The 22,579-nt window shown below is 45.9% G+C and overlaps 2 protein-coding genes across 5 annotated transcripts in view; one reads left to right on the forward strand and one right to left on the reverse strand.

Moving 5' to 3' along the window:
• LOC110487504 (poly(A)-specific ribonuclease PARN-like) overlaps positions 1-10,608 on the forward strand; it is a 33,472-nt gene extending 22,864 nt beyond the window's left edge. For both annotated transcript variants that reach the window (XM_036948745.1, XM_036948746.1), the window contains exons 20-26: positions 690-776; positions 882-956; positions 1,132-1,327; positions 2,678-2,826; positions 5,372-5,438; positions 5,565-5,725; positions 9,086-10,608. In XM_036948745.1, coding sequence (XP_036804640.1) covers positions 690-776; positions 882-956; positions 1,132-1,327; positions 2,678-2,826; positions 5,372-5,438; positions 5,565-5,725; positions 9,086-9,132 — 782 coding nt within the window. In that variant the 3' untranslated portion in view covers positions 9,133-10,608. The remainder of the gene's footprint in view (positions 1-689; positions 777-881; positions 957-1,131; positions 1,328-2,677; positions 2,827-5,371; positions 5,439-5,564; positions 5,726-9,085) is intronic.
• Positions 10,609-14,386: 3,778 nt separating this feature from the next.
• Positions 14,387-19,383, reverse strand: LOC110518919 (zinc finger protein 420). 3 transcript variants are annotated; one of them, XM_036948748.1, is made up of 4 exons: positions 19,260-19,369; positions 18,891-18,974; positions 17,878-18,726; positions 14,387-17,610 (listed from the first exon to the last, which is right to left on the reverse strand). In XM_036948748.1, exons 3-4 carry the CDS (start codon positions 18,451-18,453, stop codon positions 14,917-14,919), a joined length of 3,270 nt encoding a protein of 1,089 aa, XP_036804643.1. In that variant the 5' UTR covers positions 18,454-18,726; positions 18,891-18,974; positions 19,260-19,369; the 3' UTR covers positions 14,387-14,916. The 3 variants fall into 3 exon arrangements, with proteins under 3 accessions (XP_036804643.1, XP_036804644.1, XP_036804642.1); XM_036948749.1 differs by lacking the exon at positions 18,891-18,974 and having other exon boundaries at positions 19,256-19,383; XM_036948747.1 differs by lacking the exon at positions 18,891-18,974 and having other exon boundaries at positions 19,260-19,378.
• Between the last annotated feature and the right edge of the window lie 3,196 nt (positions 19,384-22,579).

A 22,579-nucleotide genomic window follows, 5' to 3' on the forward strand; every position in this document is an offset into this window, starting at 1 on the left:
TAGAAATGGGGAGGATTTATTAAAGATGGCATATAGAAATGGGGAGGATTTATTAAAGATGGCATACAGACATGGAGAGGATTTATTAAAGATGGCATATAGAAATAGAGAGGATTTATTAAAGATGGCATATAGAAATGGAGAGGATTTATTAAAGATGGCATATAGAAATGGAGAGGATTTATTAAAGATGGCATATAGAAATGGGGAGGATTTATTAAAGATGGCTTATAGAAATGGAGAGGATTTATTAAAGATGGCATATAGAAATGGAGAGGATTTATTAAAGATGGCATATAGAAATGGAGAGGATTTATTAAAGATGGCATATAGAAATGGAGAGGATTTATTAAAGATGGCATATAGAAATGGAGAGGATTTATTAAAGATGGCATATAGAAATGGAGAGGATTTATTAAAGATGGCATATAGAAATGGAGAGGATTTATTAAAGATGGCATATAGAAATGGAGAGGATTTATTAAAGATGGCATATAGAAATGGAGAGGATTTATTAAAGATGGCATATAGAAATGGGCCGTGGCAATGATGTACACAAACCTGTCATTGGTCAGTGGTGACTAAGAACGTTCCTTGTTCCCCTCTTTCCCCCTCTTTATCTCCTCCCCCTCTGTCTCTCCCCCTCTGCCCCCCCCCCCCCCTCCCTTCATCCCCTCTCTCCTCTGCAGTCCAACCCAAGAGGGATCATGTTCTGTACGTCACCTTCCCTAAGGAGTGGAAGACCAGTGACCTCTACCAGCTGTTCAGTGCCTTTGGTAAGAACCAACACATAATATGATGATGATGATGATCTATATCACTAACGCCCGGGCCACCACACCAGGAAACCTTTTTAATTCCCATGTCTTCCCGTCTCCTAGGTAACATCCAGGTGTCGTGGATTGATGACACGTCAGCGTTTGTATCTCTGAGTCAGACGGACCAGGTTCAGATCGGTGAGTACTGGCCTACCCATAAGCCTCTTCCCTATATAGGTGCTACGTTTGACCCAGAGACCAGTACTTGACTTTGGCCGGAGCTCACATGATGGGAGTACCGGGCCAGCAGCACCTCCAATGTTCTACATCTTTATTCTGACCCCGACTCCCGTTCCCTCCTCTGCGTGTCCAGCGATGAACACCAGTCGCTATGCGGAGAGCTACCGTATCCAGACGTATGCAGAGTATGTCCAGGGCAGGCAGCAGGTCAGGGAGAGCCAGGGCCATTCTACCCAGTCCTGGGACGAGGACGGCTGGGTTAAACCGCACTACACCTCCCCCTCTACAGTTGGTGCTGGTCCTACTGGCTACAGCTACGGTCACAACAGGTACACGCCTTTCACACTCTGAGACACACACACACTGAGACACACACACACACACACACACACACACTGAGACACACACACACACACACACACACACTGAGACACACTGAGACATACACACACACACTGACACACTGAGACACACACACACACACACACTGAGACACACACTGAGACACACACACTGAGACACACACACTGAGACACACACACTGAGACACACACACTGAGACACACACACTGAGACACACACACTGAGACACACACACTGAGACACACACACTGAGACACACACACTGAGACACACACACTGAGACACACACACTGAGACACACACACTGAGACACACACACTGAGACACACACACTGAGACACACACACTGAGACACACACACTGAGACACACACACTGAGACACACACACTGAGACACACACACTGAGACACACACACTGAGACACACACACTGAGACACACACACTGAGACACACACACTGAGACACACACACTGAGACACACACACTGAGACACACACACTGAGACACACACACTGAGACACACACACTGAGACACACACACTGAGACACACACACTGAGACACACACACTGAGACACACACACTGAGACACACACACTGAGACACACACACTGAGACACACACACACTGAGACACACACACACTGAGACACACACACACTGAGACACACACACACTGAGACACACACACACTGAGACACACACACACTGAGACACACACACACTGAGACACACACACACTGAGACACACACACACTGAGACACACACACACTGAGACACACACACACTGAGACACACACACACTGAGACACACACACACTGAGACACACACACACTGAGACACACACACACTGAGACACACACACACTGAGACACACACACACTGAGACACACACACACTGAGACACACACACACTGAGACATACACACACACTGAGACATACACACACACTGAGACATACACACACACTGAGACACACACACACACTGAGACACACACACACACACACACACACTGAGACACACTGAGACATACACACACACACACTGAGAGACACACACACACACACACACTGAGACACACACACACCATTCGATGGACTTTTAATGGAAGAGGGCTGAAAGGTGTCTTGTCATTTAAAATGTCCCTGTTCTCTTATTAAGAGAAGTTAAGGATGTTCCACCAGGTCACCGTTAAAATGTCCCTGTTCTCTAATTAAGAGAAGTTAAGGATGTTCCACCAGGTCACCATGGAGTCTCTAAGGCAGGTTGATGTTTGAAATGTGACGGCCGGTCCGTGTGTTGTGGGCGTCAGGCCGTCGTTGGGGAAACGCTGCGTCAGTCCGATCCAGGAGGAGCAGCCCACGGAGGGAGAGGCTCAGAGATCACACGCTGACGGATGGAGTGGCTACACACACTCTCACACACACTCCGACACGGGCAGCAAGAAGATCAGGACCGACGGTAAGGACACACACACACTCCGACACGGGCAGCAAGAAGATCAGGACCAACGTTAAGGACACACACACACACTCCCCTGCTAGAAGACAGACAGTAAGGACACACACACACTCCCCTGCTAGAAGACAGACAGTAAGGACACACACACACTCCCCTGCTAGAAGACAGACAGTAAGGACACACACACACTCCCCTGCTAGAAGACAGACAGTAAGGACACACACACACTCCCCTGCTAGACGACAGACAGTAAGGACACACACACACTCCCCTGCTAGAAGACAGACCAGACCGTAAGAACACACACACACTCCCCTGCTAGACGACGGACAGTAAGGACACACACACACTCCCCTGCTAGACGACGGACAGTAAGGACACACACACACTCCCCTGCTAGACGACGGACAGTAAGGACACACACACACTCCCCTGCTAGACGACGGACAGTAAGGACACACACACACTCCCCTGCTAGACGACGGACAGTAAGGACACACACACTCCCCTGCTAGACGACAGACAGTAAGGACACACACACTCCCCTGCTAGACGACAGACAGTAAGGACACACACACACTCCCCTGCTAGACGACAGACAGTAAGGACACACACACACTCCCCTGCTAGAAGACAGACAGTAAGGACACACACACACACTCCCCTGCTAGAAGACACAGTAAGGACACACACACACTCCCCTGCTAGACGACGGACAGTAAGGACACACACACACACTCCCCTGCTAGAAGACACAGTAAGGACACACACACACTCCCCTGCTAGACGACGGACAGTAAGGACACACACACACACACTCCCCTGCTAGAAGACACAGTAAGGACACACACACACTCCCCTGCTAGAAGACAGACAGTAAGGACACACACACACTCCCCTGCTAGACGACAGACAGTAAGGACACACACACACTCCCCTGCTAGACGACAGACAGTAACTAAGTGTATATATTCACCACCAGAGTACAATTCAGGAACAAAATGTTTAGATGAAAACACAGATCAAGAAACACCTGGTCTGTGTTGTCTCTAGGGGTGTGTAGGTCTGATCTGTGGTCTGTGTTGTCTCTAGGGGTGTGTGGATCTGATCTGTGGTCTGTGTTGTCTCTAGGGGTGTGTGGATCTGTGGTCTGTGTTGTCTCTAGGGGTGTGTGGATCTGTGGTCTGTGTTGTCTCTAGGGGTGTGTGGATCTGTGGTCTGTGTTGTCTCTAGGGGTGTGTAGATCTGATGTGGTCTGTTGTCTCTAGGGGTGTGTGGATCTGAGATGTGGTCTGTGTTGTCTCTAGGGGTGTGTGGATGTGGTCTGTGTTGTCTCTAGGGGTGTGTGGATCTGATCTGTGGTCTGTGTTGTCTCTAGGGGTGTGTGGATCTGATCTGTGGTCTGTGTTGTCTCTAGGGGTGTGTGGATCTGGTCTGTGTTGTCTCTAGGGGGGTGTGGATCTGGTCTGTGTTGTCTCTAGGGGGGTGTGGATCTGGTCTGTGTTGTCTCTAGGGGGGTGTGGATCTGGTCTGTGTTGTCTCTAGGGGGGTGTGGATCTGGTCTGTGTTGTCTCTAGGGGGGTGTGGATCTGGTCTGTGTTGTCTCTAGGGGGGTGTGGATCTGGTCTGTGTTGTCTCTAGGGGGGTGTGGATCTGGTCTGTGTCTCTAGGGGGGTGTGGATCTGGTCTGTGTCTCTAGGGGGGTGTGGATCTGGTCTGTGTCTCTAGGGGGGTGTGGATCTGGTCTGTGTCTCTAGGGGGGTGTGGATCTGGTCTGTGTCTCTAGGGGGGTGTGGATCTGGTCTGTGTCTCTAGGGGGGTGTGGATCTGGTCTGTGTCTCTAGGGGGGTGTGGATCTGGTCTGTGTCTCTAGGGGGGTGTGGATCTGGTCTGTGTCTCTAGGGGGGTGTGGATCTGGTCTGTGTCTCTAGGGGGGTGTGGATCTGGTCTGTGTCTCTAGGGGGGTGTGGATCTGGTCTGTGTCTCTAGGGGGGTGTGGATCTGGTCTGTGTCTCTAGGGGGGTGTGGATCTGGTCTGTGTCTCTAGGGGGGTGTGGATCTGGTCTGTGTCTCTAGGGGGGTGTGGATCTGGTCTGTGTCTCTAGGGGGGTGTGGATCTGGTCTGTGTCTCTAGGGGGGTGTGGATCTGGTCTGTGTCTCTAGGGGGGTGTGGATCTGGTCTGTGTCTCTAGGGGGGTGTGGATCTGGTCTGTGTCTCTAGGGGGGTGTGGATCTGGTCTGTGTCTCTAGGGGGGTGTGGATCTGGTCTGTGTCTCTAGGGGGGTGTGGATCTGGTCTGTGTCTCTAGGGGGGTGTGGATCTGGTCTGTGTCTCTAGGGGGGTGTGGATCTGGTCTGTGTCTCTAGGGGGGTGTGGATCTGGTCTGTGTCTCTAGGGGGGTGTGGATCTGGTCTGTGTCTCTAGGGGGGTGTGGATCTGGTCTGTGTCTCTAGGGGGGTGTGGATCTGGTCTGTGTCTCTAGGGGGGTGTGGATCTGGTCTGTGTCTCTAGGGGGGTGTGGATCTGATCTGTGGTCTGTCTCTAGGGGTGTGTGTACGGACGTATGCAGGAGTAGTGGACAGCAGGACGTCAGAAGGCTGGCTGAAAACTCAGTAAGTAAAGATGTGTACAGTTGAACACGTAACTCCAGTACTTTCAGTGCTGCCTTGAACTTGGAACAACTACCTGGGTGTTCGTTGAAGGAAGCTAAGCCTGTGATTGGTTGCTGTTCCCTGTAGGTCTGGGTCTGATTCGTCGAGCATGAGTCCGATCCAGGAAGAGGCGGGGTCGGAGGCGGGAGACGACGCTAGTGATCCGGCGGCGGGCGAATGGCAACAGCAGCCTTCAACCAATCAGAGCAAGAAGAGCCGCAAGAACAACAAGAAGAGGAAGACTGATGGTGAGACGAGTGAGAGCCGAACGACTAAAAAGCACCTTAAGGAAATGCAAAGCTACAAATGTGTTGTTTTTAAAAAAATGTCCAGTTTCGTCCCCCTCAGGTTCTCTAGCAGATTATTCCAGATGCTGGGGTATATGTACTACAGGCTGCCTCCATGCCTCTTGGTCCACCTCAGGTTCTCTAGCAGGTTATTCCAGAGGCTGGGGTATATGTACTACAGGCTGCCTCTCCATGCCTCTTGGTCTGAGGCTTTGGGAGAGTTAAAAGGCCAGAGGACCTGAGGGACCTGCTTGGGTACATCACTTAAAAGAATGTCTGACATGTATTGAGGTGCACAAATCATGGATTGATTTTAAAAATCAATAGAAGAATCTGAATGTTTTTAATTGTTAAACTGGCAGCCAGTGCAGAGACTTTTTAAACCGGTGTAAAGTGTGTTCTCCTCAGTACCCACGCTGTAGAGACCTTTTAAACCGGTGTAAAGTGTGTTCTCCTCAGTACCCACGCTGCAGAGACCTTTTTAAACCGGTGTAAAGTGTGTTCTCCTCAGTACCCACGCTGCAGAGACCTTTTTAAACCGGTGTAAAGTGTGTTCTCCTCAGTACCCACGCTGTAGAGACCTTTTAAACCGGTGTAAAGTGTGTTCTCCTCAGTACCCACGCTGCAGAGACCTTTTAAACCGGTGTAAAGTGTGTTCTCCTCAGTACCCACGCTGCAGAGACCTTTTAAACCGGTGTAAAGTGTGTTCTCGTCGGTACCCACGCTGTAGAGACCTTTTAAACCGGTGTAAAGTGTGTTCTCCTCGGTACCCACGCTGTAGAGACCTTTTAAACCGGTGTAAAGTGTGTTCTCCTCAGTACCCACGCTGCAGAGACCTTTTTAAACCGGTGTAGAGTGTGTTCTCCTCAGTACCCACGCTGCAGAGACCTTTTAAACCGGTGTAAAGTGTGTTCTCCTCAGTACCCACGCTGTAGAGACCTTTTAAACCGGTGTAAAGTGTGTTCTCCTCAGTACCCACGCTGCAGAGACCTTTTAAACCGGTGTAGAGTGTGTTCTCGTCAGTACCCACGCTGTAGAGACCTTTTTAAACCGGTGTAAAGTGTGTTCTCCTCAGTACCCACGCTGCAGAGACACCTTTTAAACCGGTGTAAAGTGTGTTCTCCTCAGTACCCACGCTGCAGAGACCTTTTAAACCGGTGTAAAGTGTGTTCTCCTCAGTACCCACGCTGCAGAGACCTTTTAAACCGGTGTAAAGTGTGTTCTCGTTGGTACCCACGCTGTAGAGACCTTTTAAACCGGTGTAAAGTGTGTTCTCCTCAGTACCCACGCTGCAGGGACCTATTTAAACCGGTGTAAAGTGTGTTCTCCTCAGTACCCACGCTGTAGAGACCTTTTAAACCGGTGTAAAGTGTGTTCTCCTCAGTACCCACGCTGTAGAGACCTTTTAAACCGGTGTAAAGTGTGTTCTCGTCGGTACCCACGCTGTAGACCTTTTAAACCGGTGTAAAGTGTGTTCTCCTCAGTACCCAGGCTGTAGAGACCTTTTAAACCGGTGTAGAGTGTGTTCTCCTCAGTACCCACGCTGCAGAGACCTTTTAAACCGGTGTAAAGTGTGTTCTCCTCAGTACCCACGCTGTAGAGACCTTTTAAACCGGTGTAAAGTGTGTTCTCCTCAGTACCCACGCTGCAGCGACCTTTTAAACCGGTGTAGTGTGTTCTCGTTGGTACCCACGCTGCAGAGACCTTTTAAACCGGTGTAGTGTGTTCTCGTTGGTGCCCACGCTGCAGAGACCTTTTAAACCGGTGTAGTGTGTTCTCGTCAGTACCCACGCTGCAGAGACCTTTTAAACGGGTGTAAAGTGTGTTCTCCTCAGTACCCACGCTGTAGAGACCTTTTAAACCGGTGTAAAGTGTGTTCTCGTCGGTACCCACGCTGCAGAGACCTTTTAAACCGGTGTAAAGTGTGTTCTCGTCAGTACCCACGCTGCAGAGACCTTTTAAACCGGTGTAAAGTGTGTTCTCGTCAGTACCCACGCTGCAGAGACCTTTTAAACCGGTGTAAAGTGTGTTCTCGTCAGTACCCACGCTGCAGAGACCTTTTAAACCGGTGTAAAGTGTGTTCTCGTCAGTACCCACGCTGCAGAGACCTTTTAAACCGGTGTAAAGTGTGTTCTCAGTACCCACGCTGCAGAGACCTTTTAAACCGGTGTAAAGTGTGTTCTCCTCAGTACCCACGCTGCAGAGACCTTTTAAACCGGTGTAAAGTGTGTTCTCCTCAGTACCCACGCTGTAGAGACCTTTTAAACCGGTGTAAAGTGTGTTCTCCTCAGTACCCACGCTGTAGAGACCTTTTAAACCGGTGTAGAGTGTGTTCTCGTCGGTACCCACGCTGCAGACCTTTTAAACCGGTGTAAAGTGTGTTCTCCTCAGTACCCACGCTGTAGAGACCTTTTAAACCGGTGTAGAGTGTGTTCTCCTCAGTACCCACGCTGTAGAGACCTTTTAAACCGGTGTAGAGTGTGTTCTCGTCGGTACCCACGCTGCAGAGACCTTTTAAACCGGTGTAAAGTGTGTTCTCCTCAGTACCCACGCTGCAGAGACCTTTTTAAACCGGTGTAAAGTGTGTTCTCCTCAGTACCCACGCTGCAGAGACCTTTTAAACCGGTGTAAAGTGTGTTCTCGTCGGTACCCACGCTGCAGAGACCTTTTAAACCGGTGTAAAGTGTGTTCTCCTCAGTACCCACGCTGCAGAGACCTTTTAAACCGGTGTAAAGTGTGTTCTCGTCGGTACCCACGCTGCAGAGACCTTGTAAACCGGTGTAAAGTGTGTTCTCGTCGGTACCCACGCTGTAGAGACCTTTTAAACCGGTGTAGAGTGTGTTCTCCTCAGTACCCACGCTGCAGCGTTCTGTATATGGTTTTGCAGTAGACCAATGTCTTTCCTTGGGTCGACCAGACAGGAGAGCGTTACAGGAGTCAATCCTGCTGGTAATAAAAATGATGAGTCTCTTATATCAAGGTTCCTTTATTGCTGGTGAATTCAAAATGTGTGGCCAGATTCTCTCTCGTTTTCGGCTCCAGTAATAAGAACTTCGGTCTTGATTTATCTGGAGGAAGTCGAACCGTCTAAAGTATTTAAAAATCACTAAATAGTCTAATTCATCTGTGGAGGGAACATCCTCTGGTGCCAGACCCTGATAAGTTGGAGCCTAACAGCTTGGCTGTGCGTTTGCTCTCTGCTTCTCTCTATTGGAACAGTGGTCCGCAGCATCATCACCAGGACAACGAAACACCAGTGGTGTACCTCAGGTTGACTGACTGGGACCTGTCTCTCTGTCTCTCGTCTTTCCCTCCCTCTAGGTGCAGAGACGACGTCTTCTCTGTTCGACGTACCTCAGGTCTGGTAGCGATGGAACCCTGGCTCCTTACCACTTGGGTTCCTACTTCCTACCCCTGGCCACTTGACTCCTACCCCCTAGGACCGGGTTTGGAACGAGGCCTGAAGTTTCAACCAGCTGCACTTATCTGACTGGCTGAGAGAAACAAAGCCATAAATCATGATAGGATTCCTCAGCATGTGGTATAGCAGGATATTCTTTAGGAAAGAAAAAACGGTCCTAAATGGCTCCCTATTCCGTATATAGTACACTACTTTTAACTACGGCCAATAGGGCTCTGGTTCAAACTAGTGCACTATGGATTGTGTCCCAAATATTTTTTTCACTGCCTTTTTTGTTGTTGCTCGCACTGTTTTTCATTTCTGATTGATTGATAAATCTCCTGTATCGTGATGGATTAGGTAGTTACCACTCTGCATGTTGTGGTGCTACTGACAGCTGTTCAGTATGGAGAGAGAACTCACACCCAGGCTCTACTCGCCTGACCCACCAGGCTCTACTCGCCTGACCCACCAGGCTCTGAAATGGCAGTCTGATCTCTGTTCCACTACTCTTAACCAGGGTCTATAGCGCTCTGGTCAAAACTAGTGCTCTATATAGGGGGATGGGGGCCATTTGGTTCACAGCCGGGGTCTGTGTTCCATGAGGATCAACGTTATAGAATATTCATCTAGAAATACACTATCTAGATTTGATGCGCTTTGTTCTATAGAAGAGGGAATCGTGTCATGGTGTGTGTTTTCTACGTTGTATCATCCTGAACAGGCTCGTTGTTCCACGACCTCCTAGTTACTGTCACCGAGTCTGAAATCTTTCCCCTCACTGTTTCTGTTACCGGTGCCAAACCGGTTTAGTTTTAACCGTAAAAATGTTGCCTCCGTGTCCCGTTCATCGTGAACCATCATTAAGTGTCTCTTAACCCCCCCCCCCCCCCCCCCCCCCCAAATGCCACTTGACTGATTCTAGTGTAACACTGCTGTAGTAGGATTTTAAATGTAGTTTAAATAACTTCCTTTTTTAAAAATATGTATAAAGTTAAAGCCCCTCCCCTCTAATTTTATAGATCCTGCTAGAACCTTCTCTGATGGTGTGTCCTAAATGGCTCCCTGTATAGTGCAGTGTACTAGAAAGGGAATAGGGCCCTGTGTAGTGCAGTGTACCAGAAAGGGAATAGGAAGCCATTTTGTGAAACAACAAGAGGTGTGGTTTTTTTGGCGTGGTTGGTCTTTTCCCTACAACAGACAGACAGTCTAGTGGCATTATTACTTTTGTATGGAATACTTTTTGTTGTTGTGGCGTTTAAATGTCTTTATTTTTGCTGTCTTTACTTTCCCCTCGTTGTTACGTCCTCCCCTGCAACTGTGTCAAATATTGTATCGATGCAAAACGTGTCAACGTTAAAGAATACGCTGTTTTTTGTATGAAAAAATGTCTAAACAAATATTTCCTTATGAACAGGAACAATTAAAGAACGTTTCTTAGTAATCCAGTGTTTTTCCTTTTTCATCTATTTAGTAGTGTTCTGTATCCACGGCAACGTTACGTCTCAGCCATCGGTGTAGGATCTATTTAGTAGTGTTCTCTATATCCACGGCAACGTTACAGTACTGAATAGATCCTACAGCGACGGCTGAGATGGTCTATATCCACGGCAACGTTACAGTACTGAATAGATCCTACAGCGACGGCTGAGATGGTCTATATCCACGGCAACGTTACAGTACTGAATAGATCCTACAGCGACGGCTGAGATGGTCTATATCCACGGCAACGTTACAGTACTGAATAGATCCGACAGCGACGGCTGAGATGTAACCTTGCCGTGGATATAGAACATCTCAGCTGTCGGTGTAGGATCTATTTAGTACTGTTCTATATCCACGGCAACGTCACGTCTCAGCTGTCGGTGTAGGATCTATTTAGTACTGTTCTATATCCACGGCAACGTCTCAGCTGTTGGTGTAGGATCTACTTAGTACTGTTCTATATCCACGGCAACGTCTCAGCTGTCGGTGTAGGATCTATTTAGTACTGTTCTATATCCATGGCAACGTCACGTCTCAGCTTGTCGGTGTAGGATCTATTTAGTACTGTTCTATATCCATGGCAACGTCACGTCTCAGCTTGTCGGTGTGGGCGTTTTCTTATTGTTCAGTTTTTGTGTTTGTTTTTTTTCCCAACACAAACATGTATAGACAGATCCACATCACCTACGTCTTGACAATTATAATCAAACCTTAAGGTATCATGTGTTTTTTATTAGGAATGAGCTCCGGTCAGTTTATCCTTCAATTTCTAGAAGTGGAAGATGTTTTTTCTAAATGTCTTATCAGTTTGCCTGTGCAGTGCCAACCCTGGTCATGGATATGATGGCGCAGACCTGATCACAATTTAAATGTTTCTTACGTCGCTGCCAATGAAGGCGCCCAACTGCCTGGCACTTCAGGCTAGAAAGCCAGGAGCAATTATATCTGGACAGTGTTAGTCTGAATGACGTGTGTGTATATAATTATACAACATTTCAGGCTTCAAACATAAAGATAAAACTATTTTTTTGTGAAGAATCAACAAGTGGGACACAATCATGAAGTGGAACGACATTTATTGGATATTTCAAACTTTTTTTTAACAAATCAAAAACTGCAAAATTGGGCGTGCAAAATTATTCAGCCCCCTTAAGTTAATACTTTGTAGCGCCACCTTTTGCTGCGATTACAGCTGTAAGTCGCTTGGGGTATGTCTATCAGTTTTGCACATCAAGAGACTGACATTTTTTCCCATTCCTCCTTGCAAAACAGCTCGAGCTCAGTGAGGTTGGATGGAGAGCATTTGTGAACAGCAGTTTTCAGTTCTTTCCACAGATTCTCGATTGGATTCAGGTCTGGACTTTGACTTGGCCATTCTAACACCTGGATATGTTTATTTTTGAACCATTCCATTGTAGATTTTGCTTTATGTTTTGGATCATTGTCTTGTTGGAAGAAATCTCCGTCCCAGTCTCAGGTCTTTTGCAGACTCCATCAGGTTTTCTTCCAGAATGGTCCTGTATTTGGCTCCATCCATCTTCCCATCAATTTTAACCATCTTCCCTGTCCCTGCTGAAGAAAAGCAGGCCCAAACCATGATGCTGCCACCACCATGTTTGACAGTGGGGGGATGGTGTGTTCAGCTGTGTTGCTTTTACGCCAAACATAACGTTTTGCATTGTTGCCAAAAAGTTCAATTTTGGTTTCATCTGACCAGAGCACCTTCTTCCACATGTTTGGTGTGTCTCCCAGGTGGCTTGTGGCAAACTTTAAACAACACTTTTTATGGATATCTTTAAGAAATGGCTTTCTTCTTGCCACTCTTCTATAAAGGCCAGATTTGTGCAATATACGACTGATTGTTGTCCTATGGACAGAGTCTCCCACATCAGCTGTAGATCTCTGCAGTTCATCCAGAGTGATCATGGGCCTCTTGGCTGCATCTCTGATCAGTCTTCTCCTTGTATGAGCTGAAAGTTTAGAGGGACGGCCAGGTCTTGGTAGATTTGCAGTGGTCTGATACTCCTTCCATTTCAATATTATCGCTTGCACAGTGCTCCTTGGGATGTTTAAAGCTTGGGAAATATTTTTGTATCCAAATCCGGCTTTAAACTTCTTCACAACAGTATCTCGGACCTGCCTTGTGTGTTCCTTGTTCTTCATGATGCTCTCTGCGCTTTTAACGGACCTCTGAGACTATCACAGTGCAGGTGCATTTATACAGAGACTTGATTACACACAGGTGGATTGTATTTATCATCATTAGTCATTTAGGTCAACATTGGATCATTCAGAGATCCTCACTGAACTTCTGGAGAGAGTTTGCTGCACTGAAAGTAAAGGGGCTGAATAATTTTGCACACCCAATTTTTCAGTTTTTGATTTGTTAAAGTTTGAAATATCCAATAAATGTCGTTCCACTTCATGATTGTGTCCCACTTGTTGTTGATTCTTCACAAAAAAATAGTTTTATATCTTTGTTTGAAGCCTGAAATGTGGCAAAAGGTCGCAAAGTTCAAGGGGGCCGAATACTTTCACAAGGCACTGTATATAATTATACAACTGCTTGGCACTTCAGGCTAGAACGCCAGGAGCAATTATATCTGGACAGTGTTAGTCTGAATGACATGTATATAATTATACAACTGCCTGGCACTTCAGGCTAGAACGCCAGGAGCAATTATATCTGGACAGTGTTAGTCTGAATGACGTGTATAATTATACAACTGCCTGGCACTTCAGGCTAGAAAGCCAGTAGCAGTTTTATCTGGACGGTGTTAGTCTGAATGACATGTATATAATTATCTAACTGCACCTCCAATCAAATTCAAATCAAATGTATTTATATAGCCCTTTGTACATCAGCTGATATCTCAAAGTGTTGTACAGAAACCCAGCCTAAAACCCCAAACAGCAAGCAATGCAGGTGTAGAAGCACGGTGGCTAGGAAAAACTACCTAGAAAGGCCAAAACCTAGGAAGAAACCTAGAGAGGAACCAGGCTATTTGGGGTGGCCAGTTAATAATATGAATAATTTTAAATTAATAATTATTAATAATAATAATCACAGGCAGAACGGTTGAAACTGGAGCAGCAGCACGGCCAGGTGGACTGTGGACAGCAAGGAGTCACCATGCCAGGTAGTCCTGATGTCCATATTACAGCAGAGCCAGAGATGATCAAAACTCTCCACTGACCAGACAGTCAAATAACTGAAGACAAAAACTACAACATCAGAATTCAGTTTAAACATGTTTACTGTCACAGTTTCCATTATGTTTTTCCATAAGACTCAAAAACAGCCTTTTGAAACACACAACATTCCTCAATATCATCTGCCAAAGTATATACACTTAGGCCTAGATTCAATGAGATCATCAACCGACATAGCGGATGTTTTGGTGGCGTCTGAGGGGGAACTGTTGGAGCTGTCGACTATACATAGAAAGAATACACTCAGATTTAAAAATCATTAGACTGGCTGTAGATTACATCACATTTCAGTGTTCTGTTGCCATGTCTATTTCAGTGTTCTGTTGCCATGTCTATTTCAGTGTTCTGTTGCCATGTCTAGGCAACAGGGCTGCATGGGATTTCTGTGACTGTGCAAAACCGATTTGAGGTATAATGCCAGGAGCCGCTTATGGATTTGACAGCTCTAGTGCAGTTCTACCTCCGACACCACTAAAGTGGATCTGATCGAAATAGAGCCCTAAAAATGTAGAACAAAAAAAATGATTTGCTATACACCACTGTGAAACATGTCAATATACTGTAAGTTCATTGAGTCTCTTAGGTATGTGTGTGGTGGAGGGGCGCTTGTTTCTTGGTGTGTAACTAAAGAGTTGTGGAAATGTTATCTTGAAGGACAAAGAACAGTCAATCAATAAATTAATCAATTTTTAAATCCATTGGTTGTAAACGGTAGCTGTGTAAAATGCTATGGGCAGCTTTCTGTTGCCATGTCTATGAATTTGAGGTTGTTTTCCCCCATTCCCATCCCTTAGCCTTCTGTTGCCATGTCTATGAATTTGAGGTTGGTTTTCCCCATTCCCATCCCTCAGCTTGTTTATACCGAAGATGGAGTGTTGATCTCATCATCTTGGTGTTTTCAACCAAATGATCTTTGTCTTGGTCTGAGTCTTTATAAAGAGGTCTGGTCTTGGTCTTAGTATTCCAGGCTTGGTCTGAGTCTTTATGAAGAGGTCTGAGTCTCTCCAGTCTTGATCTGAGTCTTTATAAAGAGGTCCAGGCTTGGTCTGAGTCTTTATAAAGAGGTCCAGTCTTGGTCTTGGTCAGAGTCTGAGTCAGTATTAGAGTGTTGCGGGTCTTGACTCCATCGCTGCAGTATACCGGACCAATAGGGGGCGCTGTCTCTCCGGTGTGTCTTCTGGTGTTTCGTAAGAGCTCTTTTCTCTGAGAAACACTTGCCACAGTCAGGGCATTGGTACGGCTTTGCTCGAGGGCTCCGGTCTTGACTCAATCTCTGTTTTTTACCAGGCAAAGAGAAAGCAGAGTTGTGTGCCCCTGACCCGTGTGTGTTGCTGTGTGTCTCTGTTCCGTGTGTGTTGCGCTGGTGTTTCTTCATGGCTTTCTTTTCAGTGAAACGCTTCCCGCAGTCGGGGCACTGGTACGGTTTCTCTCCGGTGTGCGTTAGTATGTGTGTTTTCAGCGTATTTGACTGAGAGAAACTCTTGTCGCAGTAAGTGCAGTGGTACGGTTTCTCACCTGAGTGTATGAGGCGGTGCCGTATTAAAGATGCACCATGCGAAAACTTCATGTCGCAGACGGAGCATTGGAAAGGTTTATCTCCCGTGTGCACCGTCTGGTGACGTTTCATGTATGACTTCTCAGTGAAGCGTTTGTCGCAATGGGAGCATTGGTAAGGCTTCTCTCCTGTGTGCTTTCGCTCGTGGATTACCAATCTATGCTTTGAATTGAATTCCTGGCCGCAAGTAAGGCACAGGAACGGATTCTTCTCTCTTACTTCCTTGTTCGTTTTTTGATGCTTGGTTCTCTGATGATTTGACAAGGCCTGAACCACCCTGAAGGTCTTCCCGCAGTCGGGGCAGAGGTGCTGTTTCTCCTCGTGGGTCACCACATGTTTCTTCAGCGCTCCAGATTCCATGAAACCTTTTCCACAGACAGAGCAGACGTGCGGCTTCGCTACTTGCTCTCCGTGCTGCGTTTTCTGATGTCTTCTCAAAGCTGAGTGGAAGCCGAAGCTCTTGCCGCAGTCGGCGCAGAGGTGAGGTTTCTCTCCAGTGTGGGTCCGCAGGTGAGTCTCTAACCCTGCCTTAGAAGCCAGCCTCTTCCCACATTCAGGGCATGGCTCAGAGACCTGTGTCTTGCCTACCTTCTCTCCTTTATGTCTTCTAACATGTGTTCTAAGATTCGAAGAGTCGTTAAATTGCTTCCCGCAAAGGGGGCAAATGAAGGGTTTCTCCCCAGTGTGCATACGAAGGTGCCTTTGATAACTACTTGAGTGAGAGAAGCGTTTGTGGCATTGGGAGCAGCGAAATGGTTTCTCCCCGGTATGCGTTCTCTGGTGGCTTGTCAGCCTTTCCTTTGTTGGGAAATGGCGCTTGCATTCAGGGCATTGGAATTGGTCTCTGTTTAAACGATGCAATTTGGAATGATTCGTTAAGGTAAATAAGGATGCAAAAGTCTTTCCACAATCAGAACAGAGGTGAGGTTTCTCTTCCGAATGGATGGCTTGATGTTTTATTAAGTATCCAGAATCTCTAAAGCCTTTCCCACAGACAGAGCACATGTGGGGCTTCGCACTACCTGCTGCGTGAAGTGCCTGATGTCTTTTCAGAGACGACTGAAAAGAGAAACTCTTCCCACAGTCAGCACAGAGGTGAGGTTTCTCTCCAGTGTGGGTTCTTTGATGGGACCTCAAGGCTCCTGGTTGATTAAAGACTTTCCCACACACTGAACATTCGTGCCGTTTCACTCCTCCGTGCTCTGCATGACTAAGTTTCTGATGTTTGGTCAAGGAGGGACGGAAAGCAAAGCTCTTCCCACAGTCGGGGCAGACGTGAGGTTTCTCTACAGTGTGGGTCTTCAGGTGAATGTTTAGTCTTGTCTTGGTTGACAACTTCTTCCCACAGTGAGAACATGGATGAAGGACTGGCTTCTTTACGGTCTCCTCCTGTTCTGAAGAACCAACATTGTTTTCGGAAGGTTTCTCTTTGGAATGCTCTCCGGAGTGAGTTCTTTTCATGTGTTTCTTCAAGTTTCCTGGATCATTAAAAGGCTTGCCACAACGAGGGCAAATGTATGGTTTCTCCCCAGTATGAGTTCTCAGATGCCTCTTAAGACTAGACAATTCCTTGAATCCCTTCCCGCAGTCAGAGCACTGGTGAGGTTTCTCTCCTGTGTGGGTTACCAGGTGCTCCTCCAAAGCCTTCTTTGTGGGAAACTTCTCCCCACAGTGAGGACATGGTTCACGGTAGAGCCTCTCCACACCCAACATCTCTCCTGGGTGAGCTCTCCTGATGTGTTTCTTCAAGTTTCCTGGATCATTGAAACCTTTCTTACAACGATGGCAAACGTACGGTTTCTCTCCAGTGTGAGTTAGCAGATGTCTCCTAAGACTGGAATGTGTACTGAATGTCTTTCCGCATTCAGAGCATGTGGTTTCAGAAACATGACATTTCTCTCCAGTATGAGTTTTCAGATGCCTGGTAAGGCTGGAAAATGTACTGAATACTTTTCCACATTCAGCGCATATATTTTTCTGTTTCTCTCCAGTGTGAGTTAGCAGATGTCGCTCCAGAATGTCTTTTGTGGCAAGACTCTTCCCACACTGAGCACAGGAGTGGGTTTTCTTGGAGGTTTTCTGCCCCGGTGGTTTCCTGCAGTCCATCAGCTGCACAGACACCCTCTTCAGACCCCAAATTAAGGCGGTACCGGGAGAGGCACGACACAGGGTCTTCGGTGGGCGACGTTTGTCCTAGAAATCACAAAAAGAGACTAAATTAATCAGGATGGGAAACCCTCTCCTACCTGTCAATGAACTTTGAAGTCTTTCAATTCTTCTCATCCTCAATTACTCAACCTCCTCCTCCTCAATAAAGGAGAACGTCTAAGAGGAAGAACATCCAATATTCTCCCAAGGCCTTGCAGGAATCAATGAAAGCATTGAGAAACAAACTAAATACTCACTTTTTGACTGTGAAAAATAAATACTCACTTTTGGACTGGAAAAATAAATACTCACTTTCTGTTCTGGTGTATGCTTCTCTGGAGATACCTCCACCTCCAGCCCATCCCTGACCTCCCTGTCCAATTCTTCATCGCAGTCTGCAGCATCACAATCATCGGACTGGCTGGGACTCGTGGAGTCTGCCTCCAGCCCATTGTTAGGCAACCAATCCGTGTCCCCTGCGTCACAGTCTGCAGCGTCATTATCATCATCAGATTGGCTGGGACTCATGGGCTCCACCTCCAACCTGTTGCTAGGTAACCCAGCCCCTCCCTCTCCATCGCAGTCTACAGGATCATCTTCATCGGCTTTGCTGGGACTCACGGGTGCACCACTAGCATCCTCCAGCATCCTTCTGATGTCCTCCTTCAGTTGAACTAACCAAGACATTCCCTGCTCCACCGATTTCATTGAATCAGTATTGTCCCACATTTCCTCCATGATTTTACGCCGCAACGAGCGGTGATCGATTCCTTTAACTTCGGATGCATCTTGGCCATAACGTTCACAAAGGGAGCGTAAATTGTCCTCAGTTAAATTCCATAAACTCTTTTCGATTTCATCCATCAATGTTCCCTTCTTTTGACTCATATTGTCTGTCGAGTTAGAATGTTTCTTGGTAAAAAAAACAGCAATAATACATAAAAACCTAGTTATTGAATGGAGCTGTCACAAGTTTGATGTGTCTCTCCTCCCGCTGGGCACAGACGTCAATTCAAGGTCTATTCCATGCTGGTTCAAAGTAATTTAATTAAAATGATGTGAAAACAACGCCGATTCAATCAGTTTGTGCCAAGAGGGCTGTGTTTATTCACAAGTCTTCTACAACTGGAGTCTCATAACACCAGATCGTGTATAGGTCACCTGTGTACATAGGAGGATATGGAGTGAAACAACTGTTTGTACCATTCAATATCTACATGTATATTTCGATTCTATTTTTGTCAAGTGTGTCAAATATGTACCTTTTTGTATAATGAATTTGTATCTTTAGTTAATAGAACAATATCAGTGACACATTTATTTACCGATTTAATGACATTCCAATGTTCCCATGAGGGATTTTATTTTGAAGGATCCAACCCGGAAGCATTATTCCGCTAGCTAACAGGCTAAGAAAAGAGGAACATCCAAGTACAACAGTTAACTAATTGATTATGCACAGCTACAATCGATCTGCATGTAGCTAGCTACCAGTCAGCAGAAAACAATACTTGTATTATCATATCGACTCAATTTGAGCACAGCTTCAAATTAGTTAGCAGGAGCAATTAGCTAGCTACCAAGCTAAACAGAGCAGGTAGCTAGCCAAGCTAACGGTTATACAAACCTATCAACTAATTACAACGTTTAGACGACCTTTATGACTGTTGGTAGATACCTAATACTTAACTTACCAGCTCGATTTAAGAAAAAATATTTCCCTGTATTTAGCAGTGTAATATTAGCTAGCTAGCTTTTCAAACGCGACCTGTTCACGTTCGAGGAGAAAAGAAACAAAGGGGCGGGGACAACAAAGTACGGAGGCTGAGAAAGGACATGACATGAGAGGAGAGCAGTGGTTCTCAACCAGGGGTACTAGGACCACTCCTGCGTTGTCTTGGCTGCGCGCTCAGGGTCGTTGTCCGGTTGGAAGGTGAACCTTCGCCCCAGTCTGAGCTCATGAGTGCTCTGGAGCAGGTTTTCATCAAGGATCTCTCTGTACTTTGCCTCGAGCCTGACTAGTCTACCAGTCCCTGCCGCTGAAAAACTTGCCCACAGCATGATGCTGCCACCCTCATGCTTCACCGTAGGGATGGTGCCAGGTTTCCTCCAGACGTAATACTTGGCATTTAAGCCAAAGAGTTCATTCTTGGTTTCATCAGACAAGATAATCTCGTTGCCTTTTGTCTGTCATGTGCCTTTTTACTGAGGAGCTGCTTCTGTCTGGCCACTCCACCATAAAGGCCTGATTTAGCAGAGTGCTGCAGAGATGGTTGTCCTTCTGAAAGTTTCTCCCATCTTCCACAGAGGAACTCTGGAGCTCTGTCAGAGTGACCATCAGGTTCCTTTGTCACCTCCCTGACCAACGCCCTTCTCCCCCAATTGCTCAGTTTGGCTGGACGACCAGCTTTAGGAAGAGTCTTGGTGGTTCCAAACTTCTTCCATTTAAGAATGATGGAGGCCACTGTGTTCTTGGGGACCTTCAGTGCTGCAGACATTTTTTGGTTCCCTTCCCCAATCCACCTTGTGACCACAGGTGGACTCCAATCAAGTTGTAGATACATCTGAAGGACGAGCAATGGAAACAGGATGCACCCCGAGCTCAATTTAGAGTCTCATAGCAAAGGGTCTTAATACGTATGTAAATACTGTATTTCTGTTTTTGCTTAGTCATTATGGGGTATTGTGATGTCATTATGGGGTATTGTGTGTAGATTGATAAGGAAAACAATTTATTCAATCCATTTTATAATAAGGTAATGTAACACATAATGTAACACAATGTGGAGAAAATCAAGGGGTCTGAATACTTTCCGAATGCATTGTATATATATATATATATGCTTAGATTACCAGTAAAATGACATGTACTGAATGATATTGTGAAACATACTGAAGATAACAGGGAGACTGTAAATATTTGGATTTGAAAGGATTTTTGAACTTTGCACAGACCAAAACATCCCATAACGATATTTCTCCGTTGTCCCATTATCACTAGTTTTGACTTAATAGCATTCCTTTAATGGGCAACTCAACCACCTGGCAGATCATATTTTTAAAGAGTTGTTTTACAATTTTAATTTAATCATCCTTAAATTACATTACAACCTTGTCATTTCCCTTCTTTATACATACACAATTAGTACAAAAACATTTGTGGTAAATGAGGTTTGGTTTTGCTCACGTTCACTTCCTGGTTTTCAACCATGGGGTGTTTTAAAAATATCTGAGTCTGATAAATAGCATTGTTTGTTTGAGATGATAAAATATGACAAACAAAATGCATATGTTTAATTTAATAAAAAAGGTGCTGTTCAAATGATCTCAACTGCAGGTTTGAGCTGCCTGCCTGTTAAAGGGTCCCTAGCAACAATGAACGCGGCCTCAGGATACGCGCTTTCCAGTTTTCAAATAGTCCAGTGTCGTTCCTTGAGAGTCGTTGCGGCGTCGGCTCGGGGAGGGGGGCAAATAAAACCATTTTCATTAAGTGATGCAGTCGGTATGTGATGGTGAGGTATTTCAGAAGCACTTGAGTTCCTGTACAATCACACCATGTAACAACAACTCCTTTATTTAACTAGGCAAGTCAGTTAAGAACAAATTCTTATTTTCAATGACGGCCTAGGAACGGTGTGTTAACTGCCTTGTTCAGGGACAGAACGACAGATTTGTACCTTGTCAGCTCGGGGATTTGAACTTGCAACCTTTAAAGGTACTACGTCCAACGCTCTAACCACTAGGCTACCCTGCCGCCCCCATGAGTTGTAAATCATGAAACAAACCCTTCCGCCTCATTTTTAATAAGAGAAAACTCATTTCATACATACGGTATTCTACGGTATTCTACGGTATTCTACGGTATTCTACGGTATTCTATTCAACTATTGCTGTACATATACTATTCTATCCTACGAATTCTACAGATATACAAAATGTTCTTTCCACATACTGTCCATAATATCTATACATCACATATACATCTTGCTCTTTTACTTTTAGATTCATGTGTATTACTGTTAGATATTACTACACTGTTGGAGCTAGGAACACAAGCATTTCGCTACACCCACAATAACGTCTGCTGAATATGTGACCAATAAAATGTGATTAGATTTTTCCTGGGGAATTCTTTCTTCCTGTCGGAGCGATGGAGACAATATATCCAGAGAGAGACACTATTCCGTAAAACAGAGTATGTTACAGTCCCTGATGTCTCTCTGGAAGGAGATCCTCGCCCTGAGCTTGTCTACTTTATTGTCCAGGGACTGAACGTTAACGAGTAATGTACTCTGAAGCGGTGGATGGTATGCACGCCACCTGTGTCTGTGTCCTTCTTCTCCGGCGTCAGTGTTTTGGTGCAGCTCCCGGGATGAAAATAATTACCTGTCTCAGAAAAGAATCCAGGTCAAGAAGTCAAATTCATGCTCATCTAATATCCCAAAGTTATTTTCGGCTGTAGATAATAATACAAAAAAAATGTTCTGAGCAAATAATGTTACAAATAACACACACACACAAAAAAAATATTGCAAAGTTAGAAGCTCATAGCTTTTCCTGGTTAAATAAATAAAATAGCCAACTATGAGCTAGGTTGACCATGTCTGCTGGCGCCATCTTGTGTCAACAGTTATGTAAACCTAGCTACCAAATACATCATGTGGATGACCCCTTTATTGGTAGATGCTTTACTCACCAGCTCGATTTTAACGCTGTTGTCTTGTAGCTAGCTTTTCTTCTTCTATGGTATTATGGCGGTCCGCAAACAAACAGAGGTGCACGCCACCACCTACTGTGTGGGATGAAAACAAAAAGATCTCACAAAACAGGAGCATTGTGGGAGTTGGGGGGGTGGGGAGAAATCCACACAGACTACCAACGAACGGCAACAACAAAAAACTGAACAAAAACATCCTATTTTATTCTGTTAAAAACAGCAAAGCCAATCCCTACTGAGGCTCAGGAACCTGGGAGGGTGGAAAATCTTCCGTACCTGCCAGTAGCATTTTTAGGT

This window comes from Oncorhynchus mykiss, chromosome 17 (assembly GCF_013265735.2).
Source record: "Oncorhynchus mykiss isolate Arlee chromosome 17, USDA_OmykA_1.1, whole genome shotgun sequence".
NCBI classification, from domain to species: Eukaryota; Metazoa; Chordata; class Actinopteri; order Salmoniformes; family Salmonidae; genus Oncorhynchus; species Oncorhynchus mykiss.